Here is a 24870-nt window from a genome sequence, read left to right as displayed (position 1 = left end):
ATTTTCTTTTATTTGCTGAGTACATGCTTCCATTTATTCTTGTATAGTAAAATCTGACAGAGTAGAAAAGAAAAAATACTTTGTGCGCACCCATCCATAACTTGTAATACTTCAGGCTTGTTCTTTCTTAAAGCTTTCTTTTTCCTAAGTAAGTAATCTTAGCATTGTCAAGTTTATTTTGTATGTAAATCTTGCCATGCTGCCAACCACTTCTGCTTGCCCTGCTGCAGACTCTTTCATCTCAGCTAAATCTTCTACATAAGGATCTTGGATATGGGTGTAGAATTTTTTCCATATAAAGTAATTAAAGTATAAGCTTTTCAGATCAAAGGGCTTGTTTGTCTTTATGGTTATAAAGCTGTGTGTAAATGTGGGGTGCTCTGGAAATGATGAGTAATATTTTGTCTACTCAAAAATTCTGTTGGATGGCTATGTTTTATTAAAGTGACTACAGTAGTTTTTTTGGTTTTTTTTCACAAGGACATTTTTAGTTCAATACTGAGCACATGTGTAATTTGAACACTAATCTCTGTTTCATTGTACTTAGAGGAATACCAAAGAAATCTACCAATATCAATAGGATTAGCCAAGATCTGAGGACTCTCTCAGAACTGATCCTAAAATCAACTTCCCAATATGAAGTATATGTACTTTAATTAAGTATCTTTTTTGTGTGTGTTATTCAGTGATTTAGAGAACCTTCTTTTTCATCCATATTATTTCATTATTTTGTTCTTAACATCCCTGAAGCTTCCTGTGACATTGTGAACACTGTTGCCAGGCATGCACGGCAGAACACCTGTCTCTTCCCTCAGTGCCCATCCTCCTGGGAGTATGCAGTAGTGTACAGCACAATGTCCATTTTTAAACTGCAGTCTCCAGCTTCATCTGGGATCTTCTGAGAGAGTTTCAGCCACTTTCAGAGACCAGAATGAAGAGCCAATGTCATGAGATTTCCACCCAAACTGGTGATTTCAATATTAACATCAATTCTCTTATTGTCATATTATAAAACGAAATCATCAGGAAGACTGAGGAGTTTTTCTATTACTAAGTTATCAGTCACCAGAGGTGCTTCCCTTGTGCCTTGACCCTTCCTAGAGGTCTGGGAAAAAAATTGGTCATGGACTCCTGCCCTGCGTTTCCCTTGGGTTTCTCCTCTCCTCAAACTGTTTGCTAGTGCTCCAGTCAGAATAAGAATTTCAACTTCTTTTTCACAAGAGAACAAAAAGTTCTTTTCATCCTCATCTTGCTTGGTTTTCTCAAAATACATTTTCTCCCTATTTGATGAGGGCATCACCAATAGGGGTGCTGATACTCCAAAGGTGGGATCCAGCTGCCTTAACATTAAGTATGTTGTATCACTGTGGATGCAGGAGATGCCTTGCTACATAGGACTAACGTGGGCTTAGTCATACCTTCAGGAGCAGTGATTAAGGGCCAACTGCTACCCTGTAGTTTCTGAAATGATGCTGGATGGCTGTGCTTGGCAGCTGAATCACTAGTAGTTGCCCTCCTGTAGTTGCATAAGCATATGCATCTAGTGCTGTTCTGGTCGGTCAGCAGCCAAGACATCTACATGGGGCTGGCAGATGTGACAAAGGACTTGGAAAGTCACAGTGTTCTGGGGTGGCAGTTAAAAGCTAGGCAGGGTGCCCAAAGTTGGACCTCAGCGCAAAGGCAACTTAATCAAGATCCAAATACCCCTCCAGTAGATTAGGAGTTTTAACATTAAGGATTGAGAATTGTTTGTGGTCTTCAGTAATCTTTTTGATTTATCATATTTGAGCAATAGAGTATGTAACAATGTGTGAAGTCTAGAAGGAGTATGAAGGAATTCACCAATGTTTTTGTATGGTTAGATTTTAATTTCTGCAAATGTATTTTTGCTCTCTTGCAAAGTTAATTTTGATAGATTGTAAGAAGACTGAGCTTGAATATGTGGGAGATTTGTTTTTCACAGTCATATGTAGATATTTACCTGAGGGAAAAGAAAACTGAGTTAATGAGGAAAGAAGAAGAAAGAATGCTTGAAAGTATACTCTTTTCTATCCTGAAATCTAAACAAGGAATACATAATTCCAGAACTGTTTAGGTTTTGATATTTCTCCATGTTTAAGAGATAGAAATTTCTGCAAGATTTGTAGAACTCTGTCACTATTGTCAGCTGGTACCAGTGCAGGTTTGATTGTGTTTTGCAATACATAGTGAGCTCAGAATAAATGAGTGTTCTACCTACATATCAGTTACAAACAGTAGAGGGAAAAAAAAATTAAATATTTTTGTGTATAGCTCAAGTCAACACTGATTTCATGTCTACTCCACTAGTGTAAGAGTGAGGTCATTAAGCTTGCAACTGATAGTAAAGCCTGATGATCACCATCTGACAGGAAATACATGAGAGGAGTAAAAACCATATGGGTGCCTCTCTGAGTTGTTTTCTGTAGTGAGGGGAACAACATCATTTTATTGCAGTTGTATAAACAATTGTTTAGTAGCTGAGATTAGAACATTGGGTAGAACATTGGGTAACCACTTTGGACTAGTTGCTTAATTTCATTTTCATTCTACCCTAATGGCAACAAGCAGATCTATTTCATAATTCACATATAAAAAAGATTCAGTATGTTTGTCCTTAAGTCTTGATGTAGTTGACCATTTGTGACATAGAGTTTCATTGTATTCTGTTAACAGATTTTTTCAGTCCCCAGTAGAAAATGAATAGCAGAAAAATGTATTGAAACAGATTCCTACACCTCTATAAAATACACGAGTAATTCAGAGTAAAGGGCAACTGCCTAATATAGAAAAGTTTGCCCATGGATATCAACAGTGTACTGGAAATGCACCCATTAGCTTTTATGTGACTTCACTATATGAAATCCTTTGCTTTCAATGTTATAAGTTTTTAAATTGAGATAAGAATCAGAAACCAATTTTACTTAACCATACAGGCATAGGTTTTTACACCAGTTTCTTTTCCAGAGAAATGTGAGAGTTGAATGAGTTACACAATTTTTGATAATCTATTTTCATTTCTCTTCTCTTGGCATCTCTACTCCCTAAACTTAATATAAATTTCAGTTTAGTGCCATGAGGGAAAATCTCAGAAGAGGCTCTTCAATTTTATTTGCTTCAGTGGTTATTTGAGATTAACCAGTTTCCATTAATAATACTGTGATTATTTCTGTTGATATTGGTGCTCTGCCCAATGTCTCTGAAATATGGACTGTTCACAGCCTACAGAGAAGCAGCTTCAGCACTGCCTGTCAAAGTTAGACAAAAATCATATTAAAACATAGGTTTTTTTATTGCTATCCTGGTCTTTTAGTTATTAATAGTTACTTACTTATGGGTATTGGAATATTTACTACCTTACCCTTATCTCTGTCCAAAATGGTATTTCCTTTAAGAAATCTCAATAATTTTAACAGATCATGATCACTTACTGATACTTCATAAGAAATACAATGTTACACAGGAGTTATAGATGAAAGCATATTACTGACTGACTTGTTTATCTGTATTTTACAGGACCTTTGAGACACTATATGATGACTGGCTGAAGAAAGAATTTAAATATTAGCTCTTCAGCTACTTAGAAGTGTGTCTGGAAAACAACATAAAGCTGTGCTTGTGTTGTGGTGGATCTGTACATTCTATGTTGAATCTACCACAGGCAAAAAGAACAGTACAGATGAACTAGCACAGGAAAAGCAGCTACTGTCCTAAATCTTCTGGTAGTACTGGTTATTGAGATGACTGCAGTGACGTCACTGGTTTAATTATATAAGACAGGAAAAAGCAGCAGCTTGCAGTATGTGAGTTTCACACTGGCAGATTTTCCTACCAGCCATAGCAAAACCGTTGCCTTCCTAGTGAAGATGATTTTGAATGCTGCTTCCACCTACTATGTGTATCAAGAGCTGTTGTCCAGTTGATATTATTCTGCGTCTCTTACGGGAAGTGGGTGTGTGTGATCTGTGTGGTCCTTTTTTAATACCTCTAGAGGAACCTGAGCTCTTGCTTGTGCTACTGAGAACAAAAGGTAGATTACCCTTTGACTGATCTTTTCCAGTTAGGCCTTCAACTTCTATAGCCTGTCAAGAGATTTCAAGTGTCAGCTATTCTACTGTACTGTGTTTATATTATGTTTAGCATTTGGGTGACAATACGGCAAACCACTAGTAATTTGTTCCTGATGGATCTGTAAAGGTTCTACTGCAAATGTTCTTCAAGGCCATTTTGATTATCCACTCTTAACCAGCATTCATCTTCAGATGACTCACTCAGTGCTGTATATAGTTCTTCTTTAGATTGGATTTGTCTGTTCAGGTATGATACAAGCCAACAGCAACTTAATGGAATAATAACTGCATTTTCAGTAAATGCTTTTACTGAGAATAGGAATGCTAAATAAAAAAGTGCACTGGAGAAGTTATAAAGTGGTGACTTCTGCCTACTCACTTACCACCTGATTTTCCCCCTACTTTAATTTCTCTTCCTTCTGCTCTATTTCATGACAAATAATGTAATTTCTATAGGTTTCATCATACTGCCACCTACTTATCCACCCTCTCTTTCACAACTTTAAAAAAGGAAAAAATACATGTTTAACAGCTGATTTGCGTAGCAGTTACATTGCACTGAGTTTTTCAAATGTTATATGACAACATTCAGATAGTATAGGGCTGTTAAATGCAGAGATACCTTTCTGAGACATTTAAAGCCAAAAATGCTGATCATTACTTTAAATTATACTTTTTTCTTTATGCAAAAGCAAATATGCTGAAGCTTTTAATTCTATTTAATATTTCTGAAATTATTAACACTTGATTTTGCTTTTCTGTAGGCTCCCATGCCTTTCATTGTCAGTTTGTTCTTTTTCAACTGGTACGTGAGCTTTTCAGTGAGTCACATTTTGGAATGAGTCATGTGCATATTGTTTCAGGGAGACACATAAGCCTGTCATTAACATGAGAAATCCTGTTAACTTAATTGGAGCTATTTATGTGCTTAAACTTCAAGATTAGTAAAAAAAAAAAAATAAAATTAACAAATTCCTGCCTTTTTGCACCACCTATGCTTGTGTATACTCTTCCTGCATACCAACTTAGGTCAAATCTACAATGCCTGTGGGATGGAAAGGCATCCCTAGAAACACATTCTGTAGCACAGTGTCCTTGCACTCCATATGACTTGCCGGGTAGAATTGTCTTGATGCTTTCTGCTTCATGTGCTAAGTTGTTTTTCTTGGTAAAGTAAAGCATTTGCAGTGCTTTGATACTAATCATTTAAAATTGATACTAAGTGTGCAATAGTCTGATTTATTAGTGTTAAGTACATGCTCAAAGTTAGACAAATGTTTAAAATGGAAGTTCACTTTATTTTACCGGATGTTAAGAGAAAGAAATTAATTTGGCAGTTCAATCCTGTTGCAAACACAGATACTAGAGTGGAGTAAGTTATGGAAGTGCCTGTATTTCCATGCATTAAAGAGAAGTAGTTTAGTCCATAGATTAAACAAATACCTTGTAACAAATGCTTACTTTGAAACAGTTGAAAGTAGTTTGAATGATACCCTAAGTGCTTTTTCGATTCAGGACAGTGCATGTTGTAGCTTCAGGCAGCTAATACTTCATGCTGTTAATTTCACACTGAAAAAAGTGCGCAGTATTTGCTTCCCAAGATACTTAAAAATGAAAATTCTGTAGGCTCCAACTACTTCATAATTCTTAAAAAATACTATAGTTAGATTATAACTACTAAAACCACTTAGTCATCCATTCTCTGCAATTTTTCAGTTTATTGAATCCTTGAATTTTCTGTCATTTGAAAATCTTCACCTAGGTGGCAAAATTAAACAGGAGTTAGAAAAGAGTAAAGAATGTTACTGAAATACACTGAAGTGTCTTTTGTTTTGCACTTAAGGTATACTCACAAAGTATTAGATAATGAAATATGAGAGTCCTGGTAGTGGCTTTTATGTGTAGATGAAATACTCTTGTTATGAAGATCACGACACTGTTCAAAAGCTTTTATGTTTAGTGAAAAAGTAATTAGTGAAAATTAACCCTTTTATTAGTAAGTGACTATCCATTGATGGGTCATTTTTTCTTTTATGGTTATTTAGCAAATCAAAAGCTATCTTAGACTTGAAAAATAAAATTCCTTTATCAGCAGAAGAAAAGGTATCTTTCTCAGTTTATGATTAATTTATAGCCTGTTAGGTTCTTAAATCCTAAACTTTTGTTTTATGTATGTTTGCATCCTTTTATGAGAGTAGTGCAAAGATTATTAATTGTCATTATTTATGTTACATGCAAGAATGAATTAAAAAAATGGAATACATTACCCTGCTTTCAATACACATTCAGATGTACTCATTTTATAATCTAATTTTTACTTAAAATTTTGACCTTATTCAGTTTGCATTGTACTTGCCATCTGATTCAGGATGTATTTCCTGTATGCTGTCAGATCACTCTCTGGAGACAGAGTGATTAATTTCTTGGGTGCTCATCATGATAGGTGTCAGTAGCACTTGCCCACTGAGGGGCAGCAACTACACATTTGTGTAGTTTCCATCATGTATGTGAATGACTCATGTTTGCCTACAGTTAATACAGTTTACACAGAGTCAATTACCTTGACTCTACTGACTTCATGTTACAGGAATTTCTTCCCAGAATCAGGCATCACTGTTCTTGAGTTCAAAGTGTGTGACTTCTTCAGATGAGGTGGGTTTTTTTGGAACCCCAGTCAGAAAATACTCTCACATGCATCTGGGCAGATGTGCAGTGGTGTAGAGATCAAGATTCTGCATGTCTGAAACTGCTAGAGCTTGGACTTTCAGAGCACTTAGGCTCATATGTGACTGAAAATGGTCACAAAATCTCTCAAGGTGATTCCTGCTGTAGCCTGGCATGTCTGCAAACTTGCCTTCATCATTTTAATATAGCCAGCAGACACGGAATTGAAATGTAGAGACCATCTTGGAGAAGTTTAAATGACATGCCCGGCATCCCACAGGGATTATGACGGGCAGGTACAGAGTACATATCTCCAACATTGAGCTGCTTTAAGTACAAGACTAACCTTGTCCTCCTGATAACTCCCTGATAGAATACGGGAGGTACAGTGAAACTCTAGCCAGGTGTAAACTAAGAACATGTTTGTGGAAGAATGGCAGCAGATGAGCAGTGTAAGGTGAAGGGCAAGATAATGAGGATGGGAAACAGAAGAACACTAAGGAGGGAGAAGGCCACCTTGGGGGATGTGGAAAAGGTGTGCCCAGGCCACCAAAACATTTCAGTGTTGTTTGTCTGTGAGACACAGGATGTAGTCGCAAATGAGGCTCCTCCTTGTCAGGATCCTTACTGAATTTCAGAAGGGCACTTTTGCTTAATGCAGGGATCCTGTTGTGGAAAAATAGTATCCGATGGTGTTATACTTCATACCCAAATGATGTGTTGTTTTCTCTTCTGCGTACCTCAGGCATTTTCCCCTGGGAGCAGCCTAGGCAGCAGCAGGGGGAGCACTGAGAGCACAGAACCCTGTCCCGGCTCCCCTGTCCCTGGCTTTGCTGCCACAGCTGCTGAAAACAGCTGCTGCAGAGATCAACCTGTTCATTCTAATTTATAGAAGACATTCAGGAGCAGTTTCCCACTCTATTAGTTCTTAGCATAATGTCGAAATAGAATACGAGACAACAAATTTAATTTTTTACTTTTGTTTCATGACATAGGTAGGGTCCTTTGGGCCCAGCAAAGGAGGAGTAGAGGCATACCTGTGTTAGGATCATAGTAAAAACATGCATGGCCCTATGTCTGGGAAATTATTTCTTCAGAAGAAACCTGCTGACCTCGTTGTTACACACTGAATGCTAGCATTTGGCTTATCAAATGTCTGGTTGCTTTCTGTCTTCTGTAAGTGGAAGGATTCTGATTTTGTCTTTGCTACTCCATTTCAAAATCTTGTTTTCTTAATATGCAATATGCTACAAGATAAAAATAAGTTAATGTCCAGGACTATAATGCAATAGCAAATGGTAAATGTCCTATTGTTTTGTACCTTCAGTAGTTTGCTGATGCTGTCTTGCTCTAGTGGATACTGTCTGAGAGGTTATGTGCAATACTTCTACAAATGGACGATAATATGAAAAAAGCAGAGACACAAGAAGTAAAGATTTTGATGTTTGGTTTTAAGTTTCATTAGACACAGGAAAGTCTCCTCTGTATCCTGAAACAAGGGAATTGAGTCTGGTTTTGCCTAGCAGTGGCTGCTTACAAATGTCAAGGCAGAAAGCAGACCAGTTTTCACTAAAAGCTGAGAAAAACAGGGACTGAAAGGAAAGAAGAGGTTTTTTATCACTTACTGTATTCCTAGAGAAAACTTGTCTAGATAATAAGGTCACATGGTAGACAGGAAGTAGTTGATATCTGTAAAAAGAGATCAGAACTTTATGTATGTTTTATACATGGTGTACAACTGCCTGAGCTGTGAACTTGGTAGCTGTGAGTAATGGTTAAGATTAAAACTGCTCTCTCCTTCTCTTCTTGTTGACTTTTAAGAGTGAAACAGACTTTTTCTGCTTTTTCTGTCTGTATTCATCATTCTGTTGATAAATATTGGCTTGCTCTCTTAGATGAGGAGAGAGATGTCAAGTTACTGTGATAGCGAATCTGATGTACATACATATTCTGAGAGAATAAATAACCTCTTTATAGAATAAAGAGTCCTTCAGTCTAAAGTATCCTACAAGGCAGATTTTGTCTTTTATGTAGATGGGGACATGAAGAGGAAGGCTTCCATACCTAAATTTTCAAATTAATCTAAATGGTCATGAGTTATGAAAATGAGAGGTAATGTGTCAGACCCAGTAGAGTCTGAAGAAAATTTGCCATTAATTGTAGTGGTCCAATGTCCTTACACTACATCTTTCTACTCTTTCACTGCTATATCATTATTATTACTCTTTCTCGTATACATAGGGAAATTACTTTGTTAGCCTCTTATTACTATAAGGAATGTTTAATACTTAATTCAGTGTTTCAGTAAAAACTAAAACTTTTAATAAAGCTTTTATTCCCTATTAATATCTTGCAGTTTCTCTACTAATTTTTCCTTTAGCATATCATATCTAATATCATGTAGGGTTTTCTGTCTGTTTTGTTTGAGGATATATGGTGCTTATAGTCATGTCTCTTCTAACTCAGGCAGAAGTGGCCTTTTGGAAGGTTAGTATTGCAGTTTATATCGACTTTGCCATTTCATAATGTCTAATTCAATTAATTGAGCAATTGTGATTTAGGGGGCATTTTCTAACTACGTTAACTTTTGCTTTTTTCCCCCTCAAAACAGGCATAAATAAAAGGTTCTCATTTGTGTCTATTTTTCTTTAGTTGGCAGAAGTATCTTCCTCTCTATTTATTTATTTATTTTCCGAGAAGTGGGCATAAATAACTTTGGTTTCACTAAAACTCTCCCTTCAGGGCTATTTCAAGGCTTCCCAGCAGCACACACAGAATTAGATTTTCATGTTCAAAGGATCTCTAAGGAGGCAAAATTAAATTATGCAACAGAACAGAAAAATTAGGGAGTTCTGGGAAAGGAATGAAGACCGTGAGAGGATAACAGAAAACAGAGTGGTCTGGGTTTGGAGTTTTATGGGTTTGTGTGACAGTCTGAGGTCTGTGAGTTGATTTGTAGATCTTTCTGTATCTCGTTTTTCTCCTCCTAACGCATTCCTCTCCCCAGGCTGTGCAAACCTGGTCTTATGAAATTTGGGGGACTTGTGCTTCCTATTTCTCATACAGCTGTTAACTCTTTCCCTGCTCTTTGCAAATGCAGCTCTCTTTCCCCACAGTAAATCCAATGTATCTCTTTGTGCCTGTTTTCTGGGAAGAACAGGGCTTCTCATAGTGGGGGTGGGTGAGAAAATGATAGCAATAACTGTTTCTTGACCCTTCACATAGGTTTTCCCTAATGGTTCCTTTTTAGTGCTTTATCAGTAGCAGAAATCTGAGCAAGACGAAAATTCAGTATAAGTAATTCAGTATAAGAAGAGCTAACCCTACTCTGCAGTAGTCTGTAAATTAGCCTGTATCATGTTCATACCTCGATTGTCTACTGGCACGGGAGTACCAGTTAGTTTATTCCAATAGTGTGTGTAATGAACTCTGACACTGACTGATCTTTTTTTGAGTGATCAGGAGATCTGACTGTATAATATTTCCTACTTCTCTTTCATATCAACATTAAATTTCTGTGATTCTCAGTCTATCTTAGGCTATTTATATAGAATGCATCTAATGGAAATAATAGAACTCTCATTCTGCTTGTGTATTTTTCCCCTATCATTCAGTAATTATTTGGTATGGGTTTTTTTCACTCTATTCCTGAAATGGCTAAATACTCATATGTTCTCCCTTCAGTGATTCAAATATATTGAATTTCATTATTCATCTTCCTTTAGTTGTGTTGAAAAATTCTTACTGATGAGTGTGTAATTTTTTCCTTTAGAAGGTACACTGACGTTTTTCTGTGACTTTTGTCTTCATTCAGTTTCATTGGCTTGTAAGGTCACAGCTAATATTTATTACCTACTTTCCTGTGCCGAGCACTGCTGCAGTTCTTTGCTTTTTGCTCCAGGGGGCAAGAAGTGCTTTATTCTCTGGTACAGCAATTCTGAGATTTAAAATATAAACGTAGAGCAGCCACCATGAAAGATGGCGTCATAAATAGAGAGGAAAGGCTTGTAGTCTGCTTCCTTTGTCTGTGCAAATACATAGCAATAATAGTCTTTCACAACCCACACTCTGCAAAATTAACCCAATCCTTTTAATAATCAGTGTGAGAATATTGGTTGCTATGGCAACACATTCTGTGGTACTACTTGAGTGTCAAAATAACCTAATGAAATATCATGCTAAGAATGTTTCAAAATTGACTTTTAAAATAAAAAGTAAATAAAGCCACCTAACTGTAGAAGATACGGCTAGATTAATGAAATCTGCAACAAGGGAACAACCATTTTCTAACCAAGGGGAATCAGAGTAGTGGAGATGGATATATTGTGTTTCTCATCTTTGGTGAGCAAGCTGAAATAGAATTTAGAACTATTTTCCATGATTCAGTTAATGGTATACCAACCACACCTGTGTTAAGAAGTTACAGCAAGAGTCAAAAGTTAAATGATCCTCAGATGTCACACATTTAAGTCAGTGCCTGTCTGTGTGGTGCTTTGCTTCTGTTACAGTTTCCATCAGCTTGTGTTCATCTTGAGAACTGCTGCTGTTTCTGTACTTCTTTCCCCTCTACTTTTCTTTCACTTCTCCATTCCCTTCCTGGCAGCAGACTCCATGCATTTATTTATTCTGTTGGCTAAAATAATCCACACTTATGTGTTGGGGTTTTGAAAATTATTTTTATATGGGGCTCATAGCGGTGTTTTAGAGTTGAGGTTAATAGTTGTGGTCAGCCATTGGCTCAAACAGCGTTATTTTGGTCGAACAAAAATCCAGCCACTTCTGAAAGAAGCATTCCTAAAGACAGCATTTAGTATCTGAACATCAGGTAGGCTTCTCGAGCAGCTGTCAAGCAGGCTAGAACAGCTATTGCCTATTCCAATTTAAGTATGGGCAAAGAATTAAGATGTAAAATTTACTTTTTTTTAACTTGTAATAATTTTCTTTGACATGAGATTTTAAAAATCATTTATTGCTGGGTTAACTTTCCTCCTTCTTCTCCTGAAATGAATAAAAGTTGCTCCTGTAATTCAGTTGGGGTGGACTATCCTGTGTAGCAAAATAACATAAATATATGGAAACTGTTATATCTTTCTACTTCTCTGTCTTAGAAAATTAGGGTACTGGTTTGAGCAAAAATCAGGATTTTCCCCCTTATCACTGAGGCCAATATGTAAGTCACAATGTTCACATCTGAATGACTTTTCGTGATACCTTTCATTCCTTTCAGACAATGAAGCAAAGTAAGACATTTTTAAATACATTTTTTGCCTACAAAATAAGCTAACACATTTATTATTGATAAATACAAAATAAAAATCAAAACCTCGTATTTTGATTGATTTAGTCCTTTTTTTTTTTCTGCAAAAACCTTGGACTCATACAGGCAAGTGTAGTACAGCTGTACTTTTCTGAACACAGTAAAAGTGCTGAAATAAGATCCTCTCATATTTTCTTTCTTGGGGATTGTATTTTATTTTTTTAAATGTTAGTTTTTGTTCACTGTGGAATATCCTAAACTTAATGGTATTACAGCAAATTTTAAACTAAAATGAAATAAAAATTGCCAATTTCTTGATAATAAAGACAATAAATACATACTTTTACTGTGTATTATGTTCACTCATCTTTAAAGTATAATTGCAGATAGCTCAATGTGCACCTTCCTTAGGAAGTGTGATTTTCATACAGCATTTTAACAGTTGAGTAGGAACCTTGTATTAAAATAGCAGTTTATCTTTTGGAATTTATAAATGGAACATTCTTAAGTTCTTTTCATTAAGTAAAAGGTTTCTTTACAACATATGAGTATATTTAATTTTAAAGTATTGTTTTTTAATGCACAGAGACCTTCTTCAATGCGTTTATCACCAAGGGAGGAAGATGATGATGATGCAGGTGAAAATACATGTGGTCCTTCAGGTTTATGGGAGGCACTGACACCGTGTAATGGATGCAGGAACCTCGGATTTCCCATGCTTACACAGGTATATATTTACCTTCTCATCAGAAAACTTTATAACTATGAAAGAGCTGCTTAATCTTTGCCTTAACTCTTACAGTCATGTCTAGTCTTGCCTCATTCCCTTCAAAATTTTTACCTTCAGTCTTCATTTTAATGTCAAAATCTGGTTCTAAAATTAAATGTTGAGATTTGGTCATCCTAATGTAATACTTATCCAGATGAGTTTAATATTGAGACTGCTGTTTGTTTCCCCTATTTTAGATATCTAATTGCTGTGTTGGATAGCCTTCTTTTCCATCTGAAAAGAAATTTGAAGTCATACAGTTTCCTTTTGGATAAGTGCTCAGCTTCTAATTGATATAATGACATCTGAGCTACTTTCTTTATAGAATTGGGGACTTCGTGCTTAACTCAGCTGATGTAAGAATATAGCCTAAGACTTCTCTTTGAAGATTATATAAATTAAAAAAGAAGTCCCCAAACATTTTCAAATGCTCATGATAATACAGAAGAGAATAAATAAAAGTAGGTAATATACTTGGGTCTCAGTTGTAGCAATTCTCAGAGCAGACCAGCCTGCAGTGTCCACTGAAGCCTTCCAGCAGCTGTGTCCTGAACAAGTGATACTGTATCGCTACAGAACAGGATGATGCTTATTGCTGCTTCTAGGGTCTCCCTTGTTCTCTCCCTCCACTATAATTTACTACTCTCCTTTCTGTAGCATTTTTCCTCCGCTTTTTTTGTAGTATTGAATGAAGACCTGCCAAATTTCGGCTTAGCAGTCTGGTTTTTTTCAGTTGCATCCTTACTTGGCACTGCATTTAAATAGCTTTGTCAGATTCTTGTGTACCAGATTGGAATTACATATCCTGTCTCACCACACTTTATACACTGTTGCTTTCATATCGTGACTGTACCTTTTATTCCCTTTAAGTCTTATGGGACTTGCACCTGTTTGAAGTCAATGCTAAAGCTTTCCCTGCAGTCAATGGAAACAGGATATGGCAGCTAATGTGCTTGAATAACAATGAGCACTGCCCTGTCTTTTTATAAGGAGCTTTTATATTCCTTTCCCCTTTCAGTAGCTGTTTTCTACTTCATACTATCCATCATTTTAGACATTTGGCAAAGTGCAGAGCTGTCGGAATTATCCTGATTTACAATAGGAGTGTTATAGTTAGTAATTTCTCATTTTTAAGCATTTGTTTCAAAACATATTTCCTAAATGGAACTTTTCTTCTTTAAATATGTATCCCCTATGGTTTAATTATTGCTAAATTTTCTTATGATGAAAATGCATTTTCATGTGATTTCCTAATTTTAAAAAATGTTTTTGTTTTCCTTGTTTGTTTTTAATGTAAGATATATGTAAAGGGTGTTATAAAACTGAGAAATGCCCTTGAAAAATAGAATCAAGCTAGCTTGATTGGTTGGTTTCTTTTTCCTATATATAAAGCGAGATTAATTTCAAGAACAATGTAATTTGTAAGGTTGTGATTCCTGAATTAGTCTTATTCATTGTACTTAAATTTTAAAGTCAACCTGATGATATCTCATCTTCCTTGCTTTCAGAACTAATTAGATTTTTAGTTATAGGTACAAAAAAGATTTTTTTAAAGATATTTATTATGTGTTCATTCATGATATGGCAGATTGCCTTTCTGGATTGTTTCTATCCATAAAAATTGAAGACAGAGATAGTTTGGTCTTTTGTTGATTTTATTTCTAAGAGAGAAAGGAAAGAAATTAGGTAGTGAAAAATCTCCAAACTAAAACCCAGTGAATTTAGTTTAGAAAGCGTTGCCATCACTGTATGCAGTCTTTCAAGCTGTTAGCTAATCTGTTGGATCTTTCACATTTACTTCAGAATGCAGCAGAGAACATCTTGTTCTAAGGGGTTGAGAACACAAAGTATATACTTCAATTTTTGGATTAAGAACAGTATGTTGAATTGGTCTAAGAAATTATGAGATACGATGTGCAACAGCATGTTTTAGGTAAAAGTACAAAAATGTGTTTCTGATACTCATGCCAGTGCTCTAACATATCAGAAAGTGCAGACTTCATCATGAAGAAGCAATGAGATAAGGGTACTTGACATTATGTCTTAAAATCCATACTCTCCTTAAGATCCAAGAATAGGGAAGAATGTCTGTCCATTACTCTTGAACACAAATGACAAGTTCAGTTTTACACTTTTCCTTTATTTAAAAATAGATTTTACTGTTATATAAATGTATTGTGTTTGCACATCAAAGGTGAGCAAACGTAAAAATTGAATCTTGCTTTGTATACACAGAGGCACAATGATAAAATGAAAGTGAGTTTTAGGTGAGATTATGAAAATGTCCATCTGGGACATAGTGAGCTAACAGTTTTCAATATGACAAAGAAACAGGGCAGTTACCTCCTTGACAAACTTGGTTTCTTTATTGCAGTCATGGAAAAAAGCTTGTCTGGAGGTACTTCTGGCATACAGCATGTCATTGCTGTCTGTACTGTGCTGGGAAGTGTCATTTTAGCAAGGGCTGTTATAGAAAATTCTATGTAAGTTATTTTGCAGATATCATTTCTAACCTGACATAGCAGTTATACAGGTATTCTCAGAACAAGCTACTCTCTTCTACAGTCTCACAATTGGTGAAGTCCTGGAAGAGCTTGATGGAAAATCTTTGTGTCTTTTCAAAATGTCAGAGTTTTATAAAGTGCCCAATTCTATGTCAAAATGGACTGAACAACTAGTTTCATGCACCCCCCAAAAGAAAAAAAAGTAGAAGAAAAAATCCAGAGAGCAAGGATACGCAGCTGGATTTTTGGAGACTGAAGTTTAAATATATCTTCTTATTTTAGCAGAGGGTTGAATTCCATTTGTAGTTTATGATTTAAGGTTAATATGGAGGCTGTTGCTTTTTTCTGGAGTTAATCTTTGGTTCTGGGCAGAAATTCCATCCTTGCTAAAACTGATGCACGTTTTTGTGAAAAATTTTGTCTTCCAGAGATGAATATTTTACATCTGAAAAATAACCTTTCTCAGGAAATTCCAGATTATATGTTTTCTGGCTCTCAGTCAGTACAAAAGAAAAACTATTTTATCACCTGCATAACTGAATAATTATCTTCTACACATTCCAGAATTTCCAGTAATCTTAACTCTCAGCACAGTAAAAACAGTTTTAAAAACTTTCCAAGACGTAAAACCTCAAAAGTGCTTCTAAAGAACTTTCAAATTCTAATATTGCAGGCTCTCTTGGAAATAGTTTGCTCTGAAATGACATGTCTGTTAAACTGAGAGAAATCTTTTATAGTGGTATGATAGTACTAGAGCCTCTTCCATGGATCTCTAGTTCATGTAAAATCTTCCTACAGTAACTAACAAGATTTTTAATGCTTCAGTGGTTACATTTCTGCCAGTCATAAATACTGTTGAATATCCTTTCTGTCCAAGAGCTAGAATAAAAGAATATATTTCATATATCATTTTTCTTCAGAGTAGTCACAAAAATAAGACTTATGTGGCAAAGTATGTTTAGCTGGAGAGATTTCACTATGCTGTAGGTAAGTATGGGAAAGAAAACGGGGATATGATCCTTAAAAAAACTTCTTCTGCAATGGCTACTAATGATAAAAAAAAAACCTGGAAGCATTACAGTGTCATCACTATTGACCATGTTCAAATGAGGACAGTTTAGTCAAGAAACTGATAATTCAATGAAATATAGAATAGGAAAGTTTAGAGGTAGAAATAGAATAATCAGCTTAATATGTGCATGCGTATATAGTTATTGGGATGTCCAAAGAAACACAGACTGCTGTAACAGAGTTTTGCAGATAATTGGGTTGATACAGTAGCTTTGGTTAGTCAGTCAATGGAGTTAAGTTTCTGTCCTTACAGTGGCGAGAAGAGCAAATTTAGGTTGAATAAGGACAAGATAGAATGAAAACTTCAGAGTTTCACATTTGCTGCTTTATTCAAAGGAAAAAAGGTTTAGTAAGTGGATGTTGTCAGGGCTGGCAACGCCCTGGGAGTGATGGTGTCAGGACCCACAGGGGCTGCCTGGGGTGGCAACACAGTTCCTCACCATCCGGAGGATCCCTCACTTCTCCTGTGAGGGAGCAGGGCAGGCTTGTGGGGGGAGCAGCTTGGGGCCACCCTGAGTGCAGTACATCAGGCAAGTTTGTGATGCTCAGGCAGTTCCCATGTCAAGCCAGAAAGTCAGTCCATATATTGGGGTTGGGATCAGGACTGGTAAGGTTAATCAGGAACCGGGAGTAGATCACCAGGATGTCTATGGTGATGAGGTAGGCTGGGAAGCCAGTCAGCAAGTCAGGGTCCAGATCACTGGGGTCCCTGGATCAACACAGGCAGAGTTAGAGATGAGCTCTCATACACCTTGTCTCAGCCAGGAACTGAGGGCCCGAGGCTGAGGTAAAATGAGACTGCTTGGGCCCATGTGCACAGTGTGGATAAGGGCACCACGTGAGGTTATTCAGGGACAGTAAGAATTATTGCTGCACTCAGCACTGTGACAGATACTGATAAAAGCAAGAAAATACGTAAACTGGAAGCTGAGTTGAAATATGGTTCTTACTTGACCTGTTATTGCAGCAAAAAAAAGTAGGACCAAGAAGGAACACTTACTGATGTACTAGATTGCTTTGTATGCACTTCATATACAGATTCTCCATATATGTGTGAACGTATTTCATCTGCATTTAGCTGTGTATCTTGGCTGACATTTGTATAGACAGAGTATTCCAACACAGGAATATTCCCAATGGAGCATAATGCAAGAGCAGACAGGTTTGGGGGAAAAAAAAAAGGTTTACATGTCTTGTAATGGTCTAGCTATGCATTACCAAACTACAGGAGCAATTCTGGTAACAGTAGGGCATGTGTGGTAGTTTGGTCGAGGCCTTCCTTGGTGACCAGTTTGTAACCAAGGAAGGGCCCAGATTTACCCAGTATTCCCTACGATTTTTACGTAAGCCAGGCTATAAGAAGAAAGGAGGAGAGGCCTTCGGTCTCTTTCCTTCCGGTGGCTTGGAGGTGCAGGTTCCCTGCTGTTGAGTCTGTCGTGTTGGGGAGCGAGGTCTGGTTAGGCCTTGTCGACCTTGGGAGACGGAGGTTGCCGGCGATCGTTCCAGAGCGACTCTCCGTTGTCCCAAGGAGAGTAGTAAGATAGTCTTTTGCTAATTCTTTAAGTTGCTAGATCTCGGGCTACTGATCAGGATATATATATATATATATATTTTTTTTTATTTTGGTTTTGTTCCTTTTTTCCCCTTCCCCCTTCCCTTTCCCTTTTCCTTGTGAAATTGTATATATATTTCAATTGTATATAACTGTAACATAAGGGTAAATATATTTATATATATTGCTTTAGCTGTCTCTCTCTCATTTCGGTTTTCTTGGTTGTTTTTTCCCTCTTCTCCCTGAGGTTTAGGGGGGGAGGGGGATGGAGACTTCTTGTGGTAAGGTTTGGAGACTTGACAGGGAGCCAGCTTCAAACCATATCAGCATGAATGATGGAGAGTGCTGTGCATGTCAGTCTGCTTCTGTTTCTCACTCCTTCCTTATGGGGAAGACAGAAATGTAACTTATTATATTTAAATGTGAAATAGCATTAAGCAGCTCCGGCCTGGAGGTGAAGGGACTAAAGTACTTCAACCGTTTCTCTCATAAAGTCTCCTTATGGCAGAAACATAGAAGATTGGACAAGGGATGGGTCCTTTCTCTCCTACTTTGCCTGAACATAGGTTTTGGTAAAGTAGTGGGAAGCAATTTGAATAAACATCAGTTTGGTTGAGGGCATTTGTTTGCTTTATCAATTGGTTAAGGAGGGCAAGGTTAGGAAAGTGTAAGGAATGTGGTAAATAAGTGTAGAACACTCTTGTTTGCCAGTAATAAAATAATTTCTTGTTCTTAATAATCTATTCTGCAGTGCAGGTTTATTTACTATTCGACTCCTAGTATATTTATTTTATGAAGTGTATCAGTACCCACATACAACTTTAGAATAAATCATTATACTCCAAATATACGAAACTGTAGTTTTCATTACATTTTCTTTTTCATGAATAGTGTGCTTTAAATATTTCTCTGCTAACAGGCAAACAGGGCCTGATGTACAGGGACAAATACAGGGCTGTCTGCAGCGTCAGAGAGATGAGTGCTGCAGTCCTGTATGATCTCTGCAGTATTATCAGTTTAAAGCAACCAGTTAACACATCTTAATCTTGACAGCCATGCCAACTTGTTTTTCTAATTGTGATATAAAGTAGTTGTGAGATAAGGCAGGTTTAGCTCTGTCCCATTTAGGAAGCTTATGGATCAGCTCAACTACGCTGTGTCTTGAATTGTGTTGTGTGTATAACTTAAAAATCCTAACAGTTATTCCCAGTGTTTGACATGATGACAACTAGGAACACCTCATTTGTCTAACTATTACAAAATAAAAATAATGTCTGTAAAGAGACCAATGCAGTTACTATGGAAAAATTGAATTTTGATTTAAAAGCCATAAGTATAAATTATCGTGTTGCCAGTGGCCAGGAAGCATGGCTCTTTACAAAACTATAGCCAGATATGGAATATTTACTTAAATATTTAAAGAAATGGTACATTTCTAGCTTAATGTCAGATTTTCATCTTTTTAGAAGGAAGACCTTCACATTTTGCTTCTAAGACTGGTCTACATTCTGCTTATGTAACTCTAGGATTCCCAGTGGTAGGAACTCTAGCAACTTTGTCACATGTTCTCCTGTGGAAGAGAGATTTCCTACCAAAATGCCTCTTATTTAGAGGGAGGGAAGAGAAAGTGGACTCCTAACTACATTTTTAGGAGATGAACTGTATATAATACTGTTTCTTTATCAGTATAGGCAGTGATAGGAATATTTAGAGCTTGGAGTCTGATGCATCAGTTAATGGGGTTATGTATTTCATGTCTGCCTTCCAGAAGATCACCTTGTCTGTCTGCACTTCTTTTTATGTAATTTTAAAAAGTAATTTTTAATGGGAAGAAATTTTGTTTACAGTTTGTATTGTAGGAGCTGTTAGGGTTGTTCTATAGAAAGCCTGACATTGAAAATAATTATGTTGCAGTTATGTTTACATTTTCAAAGACAGTTCTGGATACATGAGAGATGAATGAGGTAAATAAATAAGGAGCTAACTCAATTTTCACATAGAGATCAAGTCTATTCCTGAAAAAACCTCTGTACTGACACTCTATGGAGAGATGCAGCATGACTATATCTTGTCTTTTTCTGGAGAACTTTAATACTGGGAATTTTTTTTTTGCATTATTTGTTTTCGTTTTAGTGTATTCTTTCAGTTTGAACCGGTTCTATTCTCAGTTACATCTAAAAATTGTCTTAGATTTTAAACTCTGTAAATGTTACAGTAATTTTTTGAACTGCTAAGGTGCAGGAGAGGTAGTATAGAAGAGGAAATATTTCTTCTTTGTTCTTTAATAAAAATGGAGAGAAGCAAAGTGTGTTTTTTTAACTAAACACTAATAGCTAAAGTGTTTCATCTTGGGCCCAAGAAATGGCATCATCCTTCAATTCACTAATAAATTTGCCTTTCAATGTATTCAGTGGAAGCACATTGCAAACTAGACTAGTAAAGAAACACACTTAGCTGACCTTACTTGGTGTTAAAGTTCTCCAAAATTAGAAACAGAAAGTCTTGTGGCATTACCTAACTTATATGTTACACAGGAGGAAACATGCTATCTTTTTTAGTGATGTACTAATTTGATAGGTGATGGTATAGACATAGTAAAGAAAACTTTGACATACAGTATACCTGAGCATGAATAACCACAGTAAGATTGTTATATTATCTATAATATTTTTCTATAGTTTCTAACCTTCAGTGAAAAATATTTTTTTCTCTTCCTAATTTAGGGGTTAAATGATGAGTTCACTTAAATAGGATTGACATGGAGAACTATATTGCCCATAAAAAAATATTTCTGTTAAACTCTTGATTTTCAGTGTTGTCTCTTCTGCAGTAAGCATAAGTTTTATTAGTAATTTCAGGAACATGCCACCCACACACTGAAGCAGCTACTGAAAACTGCAGTATGCATTCTACCTAGAAAGAATCAGCAGGTGATGATTATACGCTGCTGAACAGTGATGGGAAATAAGTATATTGAAAAAGATTGTAGCTTATTTTAATGCTATGCTACATTTTCTGATGGTCTTTTAAGGAATGAAGCTGTGTGTTTTGTTCCTGTATGTAGTGTAAATTTCCAGTTGCCCATGGACTGTAGATGTCTTATAGCAAATGCATTTTTACTGCAGTAGTTGTATAATCTAGACACTACTATACAGGTATGTAAGGTAACTAGAGAAGTTGTAATCTTGTTTATGCTTGGGCGTTTTCAGAATTGACTGGTCAAGGTCCAGGGAAGCCTAATGGTTAAGATAGCTCTGCTTTGACTGAAAATTTGGACGAGATGATTTCCAGAGCTCTCTTTCATATCATTGTTAGCATCTACATTTTATAATTCTCTCTAAAATTCTAGCTATGTGACCTCAGATGAGCTAATTTCTTTCAAAATTTAGGATTAGCTTTGCACTTTGTAAATGACTGTGAAAATATGGCTATGCCTGTCCAGCACTGTGTACATTTAGGCACTGCTGGGATGAGTTGTCTCTTGCTGTGGTCACAAAACAGCACAATTAAATGGGATGAGAGTGAAAGGAGAGAGGTGTCAAAAAATATGGGAATTGTTGATATATGTCCGAAATAATCTGAAATATTGATGTCTGTAATGTTTTACAAGATACAATTTAATTCTGATTAAAGACATTCAAATTAATGTAGAAATTAATGTTGAATTGAACACTGTCACATTCCTAACTGAAACGTCACAGTGATTGTCCGGGAAGATCTCAAATAGTACGTATGTCACATTTTGTTGTTTTGTGCTTTGAAGCTTAGTGGTAACCAGAAGACACACTTCCAGGGAATGTTTTTACTTTCAGTACCACCTGACAAATTATAAGAAAACAACAACAACAAAAAAAATCAATTTGAATTGCACAGCAAATGGATAGCAATAATGCATAGCAATTAGTTTTGTATATGAACGAAGTTCAACTTTGTGTTAAAAACGTCACGTTTGAGCTTCAGCTACTTCATAACAGAAATATTAAAGCAGTATATTGAAACTTGAAAATTTATGTAGGAGTTCCTCGTCAATCTGACCAAATTGGGTTACTGTTCGGTATTACATTTTGTGGGGAAAAAAGCCATCCTTGGTATGTTGTATTTGTTGTTCCTCTGATAGCAACAGAAGCAAAGGAGTTTCTGGGCAAAAAAGCTGGTAACCAAAAAAGCTGATAATCAAAGAAGCTGGTAACAAAGGAGTTGTGGTGCTATCTGAGCACGGTTATTACTACATGGATTTACTATATCGATTAGCCATTAAGTCAGGCTTTGTCTAAGGTTGTATTTCTGTGAAGGACTGTTTAAAGGCACTTGATATTTTGGGACTTTTTTTGAGCCTAACAACTTATTTTCTATTTTGGCTTGTTTATTTTTTTTTATATTCAGTGGTGGTACAAATATATTTGGGAACTAAGCTAATACTGGAAACTGCGAGGGATGGTTTTACTACTTCAGTTTTTAGTAGTAGGGAAATTCATGGCTTCATAGAGTAAGTCCCTGGAGAAGTCTGTAAAATGTATAGAACTTGATTTCGTTCTGAAGAAAAGACCTGACTGACAACTGGGCTTTTAAAAGAACAATTCTGTAGTCTGTAACAGTGAATCCTCTCTTGCTGTGCAAAAGAAATTGCATGCCTTGGGTTTAAAGTCATGTCTGGCTGCTGTATTTCACTAAAAACTTTTAGTATTTGTATCCCTTATACTGATTCTGAAAATGAGATAGATCCTGAAACAACAAGTTACTTAAGCATAAGCATTAATGTGCTTAATCCCTCTTGGGTTTCCATACAAACATAACTTTATCAAGAGATACTTATATTTTTACCAAAATTCAAAACTAAGGCTAAGAGTTTCTTAAAATCTCCAAATGATTTTATGACTTTTTTGCTAGATGATGAACTCATGAATTAGATGTAAAATAAAATGAAACTGAGGTTAAGGAGAGTCCATATTTTAGATATCAAAGGGAAATATCATAGAATCAGCTGGGTTCGAAGGGACCTCTGAGATCATCAAGTCCAACCCTTGGACCCTTGATATGTAAGACTACACCATCTCATGTTTTCATGATAAGGTATTTTGGATTTCTTTTTTAAAGTCTTTAGACTTTAAGGTCTCTCAGAATGGCAATTCAGCTAGGAAATGAGGAAATGAAGAATCTCATGTTCTGTGTTCTATGTTCTTCTATCTAGAATGGCATTAATAATATATATTGCTGTAATTCTTGTCAAATAGACACATGATTCTGTAATAGTTGTTCCAGAACTGGAATCTTGCAGTGAACCTATAGAAAGTTTTTTAAGTTCAAATTTCATTTAAGAGGTGATTTTGGTTCCCTTATAATCCTTATTCATTCCATTTTATATAATCTTCACATTCTGTTTTCATTTTACAATAGCTAAGGCTGAGTATTTGCAATGAATAAGTAGATTATCACACCACAGAAATTATTATAGTAACAAAGCAGTAGAGCTCTGATGTTAAAACAGTGGAATGTCTTGTTTAAAGAGCCATAAGGAAGTAACATGTTTCTTAGCAAAATGTTTTTCCTTCAGTGATGAGTAGTGAATTATGTAATTATGCTCATTGGAAAGTCTTAGCTACTGGAGTTCAACACGACCACGTCAGTCCTCATAAATTTGCCAAGCATATAGGCAGTATGATGAGATGGAACTTACTGTATCCATAAGGCTAAATACCCATGATATCAATGTTAGTGGGCTTTGGCGCATTTTTGCCCAGGAAACAGCAGAGTTCATAGGGTCCCATTCAGAACTATGGTTTGAAATAGAAAATTACTGGGTTCTTTAAGAATATATAAGGATATATGGACAATATTCTGTTAACTTTTGTCTACTGCTATGATGCTTATTTCTCCTGTTGTCATGGAATAATTTGTTTTATAGGTTTTATGCACCAGTTCTAACTTAAAGTGTGAGTTTACTTTCCCTCTGATTGTCTCTTACTGTCAGACTCAGTTCTCAACACTGCTGAAATACCATACATACTGCAGACAACGTTTGGTTCTATTTAATTACAAAGTAGTAACTTTTACAAACTTTGCGTGCATCCTGGGATATTTAAAGAACAATTTAAAATTCTTTTGCTATTGACTTTTTATCTCATTTTTGTCTTCAGTTATGTGACAGATAAAAGTATGATTCACAACAAAGTTTTTAGTTTGTGATAAAATGACTCTCAATAACTTCAATATTTTGAAAAAAGTTTTTTTTGTTCTTTCAGTTTTATTGTGGGAGCATGCAAAGGAGAGATATCTTCTTGGCTTATGCTATTGCAATAATAACTTTCATACCAAACATAATTAAATTTTTATTTCTTCAGTACCAAAAACTTTTAAACACAGGAGATTCCCTTTCCTGAAATAGCAGATTTTTATTTGTGACTTCTATCAAATCCATTGTGTGTGATATCAATTATTTGGTTTCTGTTGTGCAGATATGACTTCAGAACAAGATGCATGGGCAGATATAGAATATTTTCTAAAAATGCATAGATTATTCATAATAGATAGTGAACTAACACACTGATGTTAAAGCTTTCTTTTCAAGGAAAGTGTCTTTCATAATGTCTCATTATAGTGATGCTGTCTGTCCTCCGATCAAGTCAGATTACAGTTCTAGGGTTACTGTTCACACAGATGTGTTTCGTGTCAAGATCTACTTAGGTGTATTCAATTCCTCTCTCCCCTCCACAGCAAGCCATACATTTTTCATTTACTGGCACAGTAATTGATAGAAATTAAGCTATAAAATGTGAGAAAGTTTTGGCCAGTCTGCTTAACATAGAGTAGTACATGAATGTTTTCTGCATTTGCTGTCTAGTAAATATTGACTCCACTTTAAAGTTTCTCAATATCTAACATTTTCCATGGTTTGGGCCCTTATAATGTGAGGAAATATTCCTACTTCATGTTTGCTGTTTCCATTAGAACTCTGTGTGTGTGTGTTT

The 24870-nt window shown here is 36.0% G+C and overlaps 1 protein-coding gene across 10 annotated transcripts in view; it reads left to right on the top strand.

Annotated features, from left to right (window-relative positions):
• The window catches only part of ANKS1B (ankyrin repeat and sterile alpha motif domain containing 1B), a 414822-nt gene that overhangs the window by 85010 nt on the left and 304942 nt on the right, over window positions 1-24870 (top strand). For all 10 annotated transcript variants that reach the window (XM_051784790.1, XM_051784791.1, XM_051784788.1 and 7 more), the window contains one exon: window positions 12596-12736. In XM_051784790.1, coding sequence (XP_051640750.1) covers window positions 12596-12736 — 141 coding nt within the window. The remainder of the gene's footprint in view (window positions 1-12595; window positions 12737-24870) is intronic.

Source organism: Manacus candei, unplaced genomic scaffold (genome assembly GCF_025592945.1).
Source record: "Manacus candei isolate 608988 ecotype Guabito, Panama unplaced genomic scaffold, ASM2559294v1 h1tg000018l, whole genome shotgun sequence".
In the NCBI taxonomy this organism is placed as follows: Eukaryota; Metazoa; Chordata; class Aves; order Passeriformes; family Pipridae; genus Manacus; species Manacus candei.
Note: the sequence above shows the minus strand (reverse complement) of the source record. Positions and strands in the feature narration are given on the sequence as shown.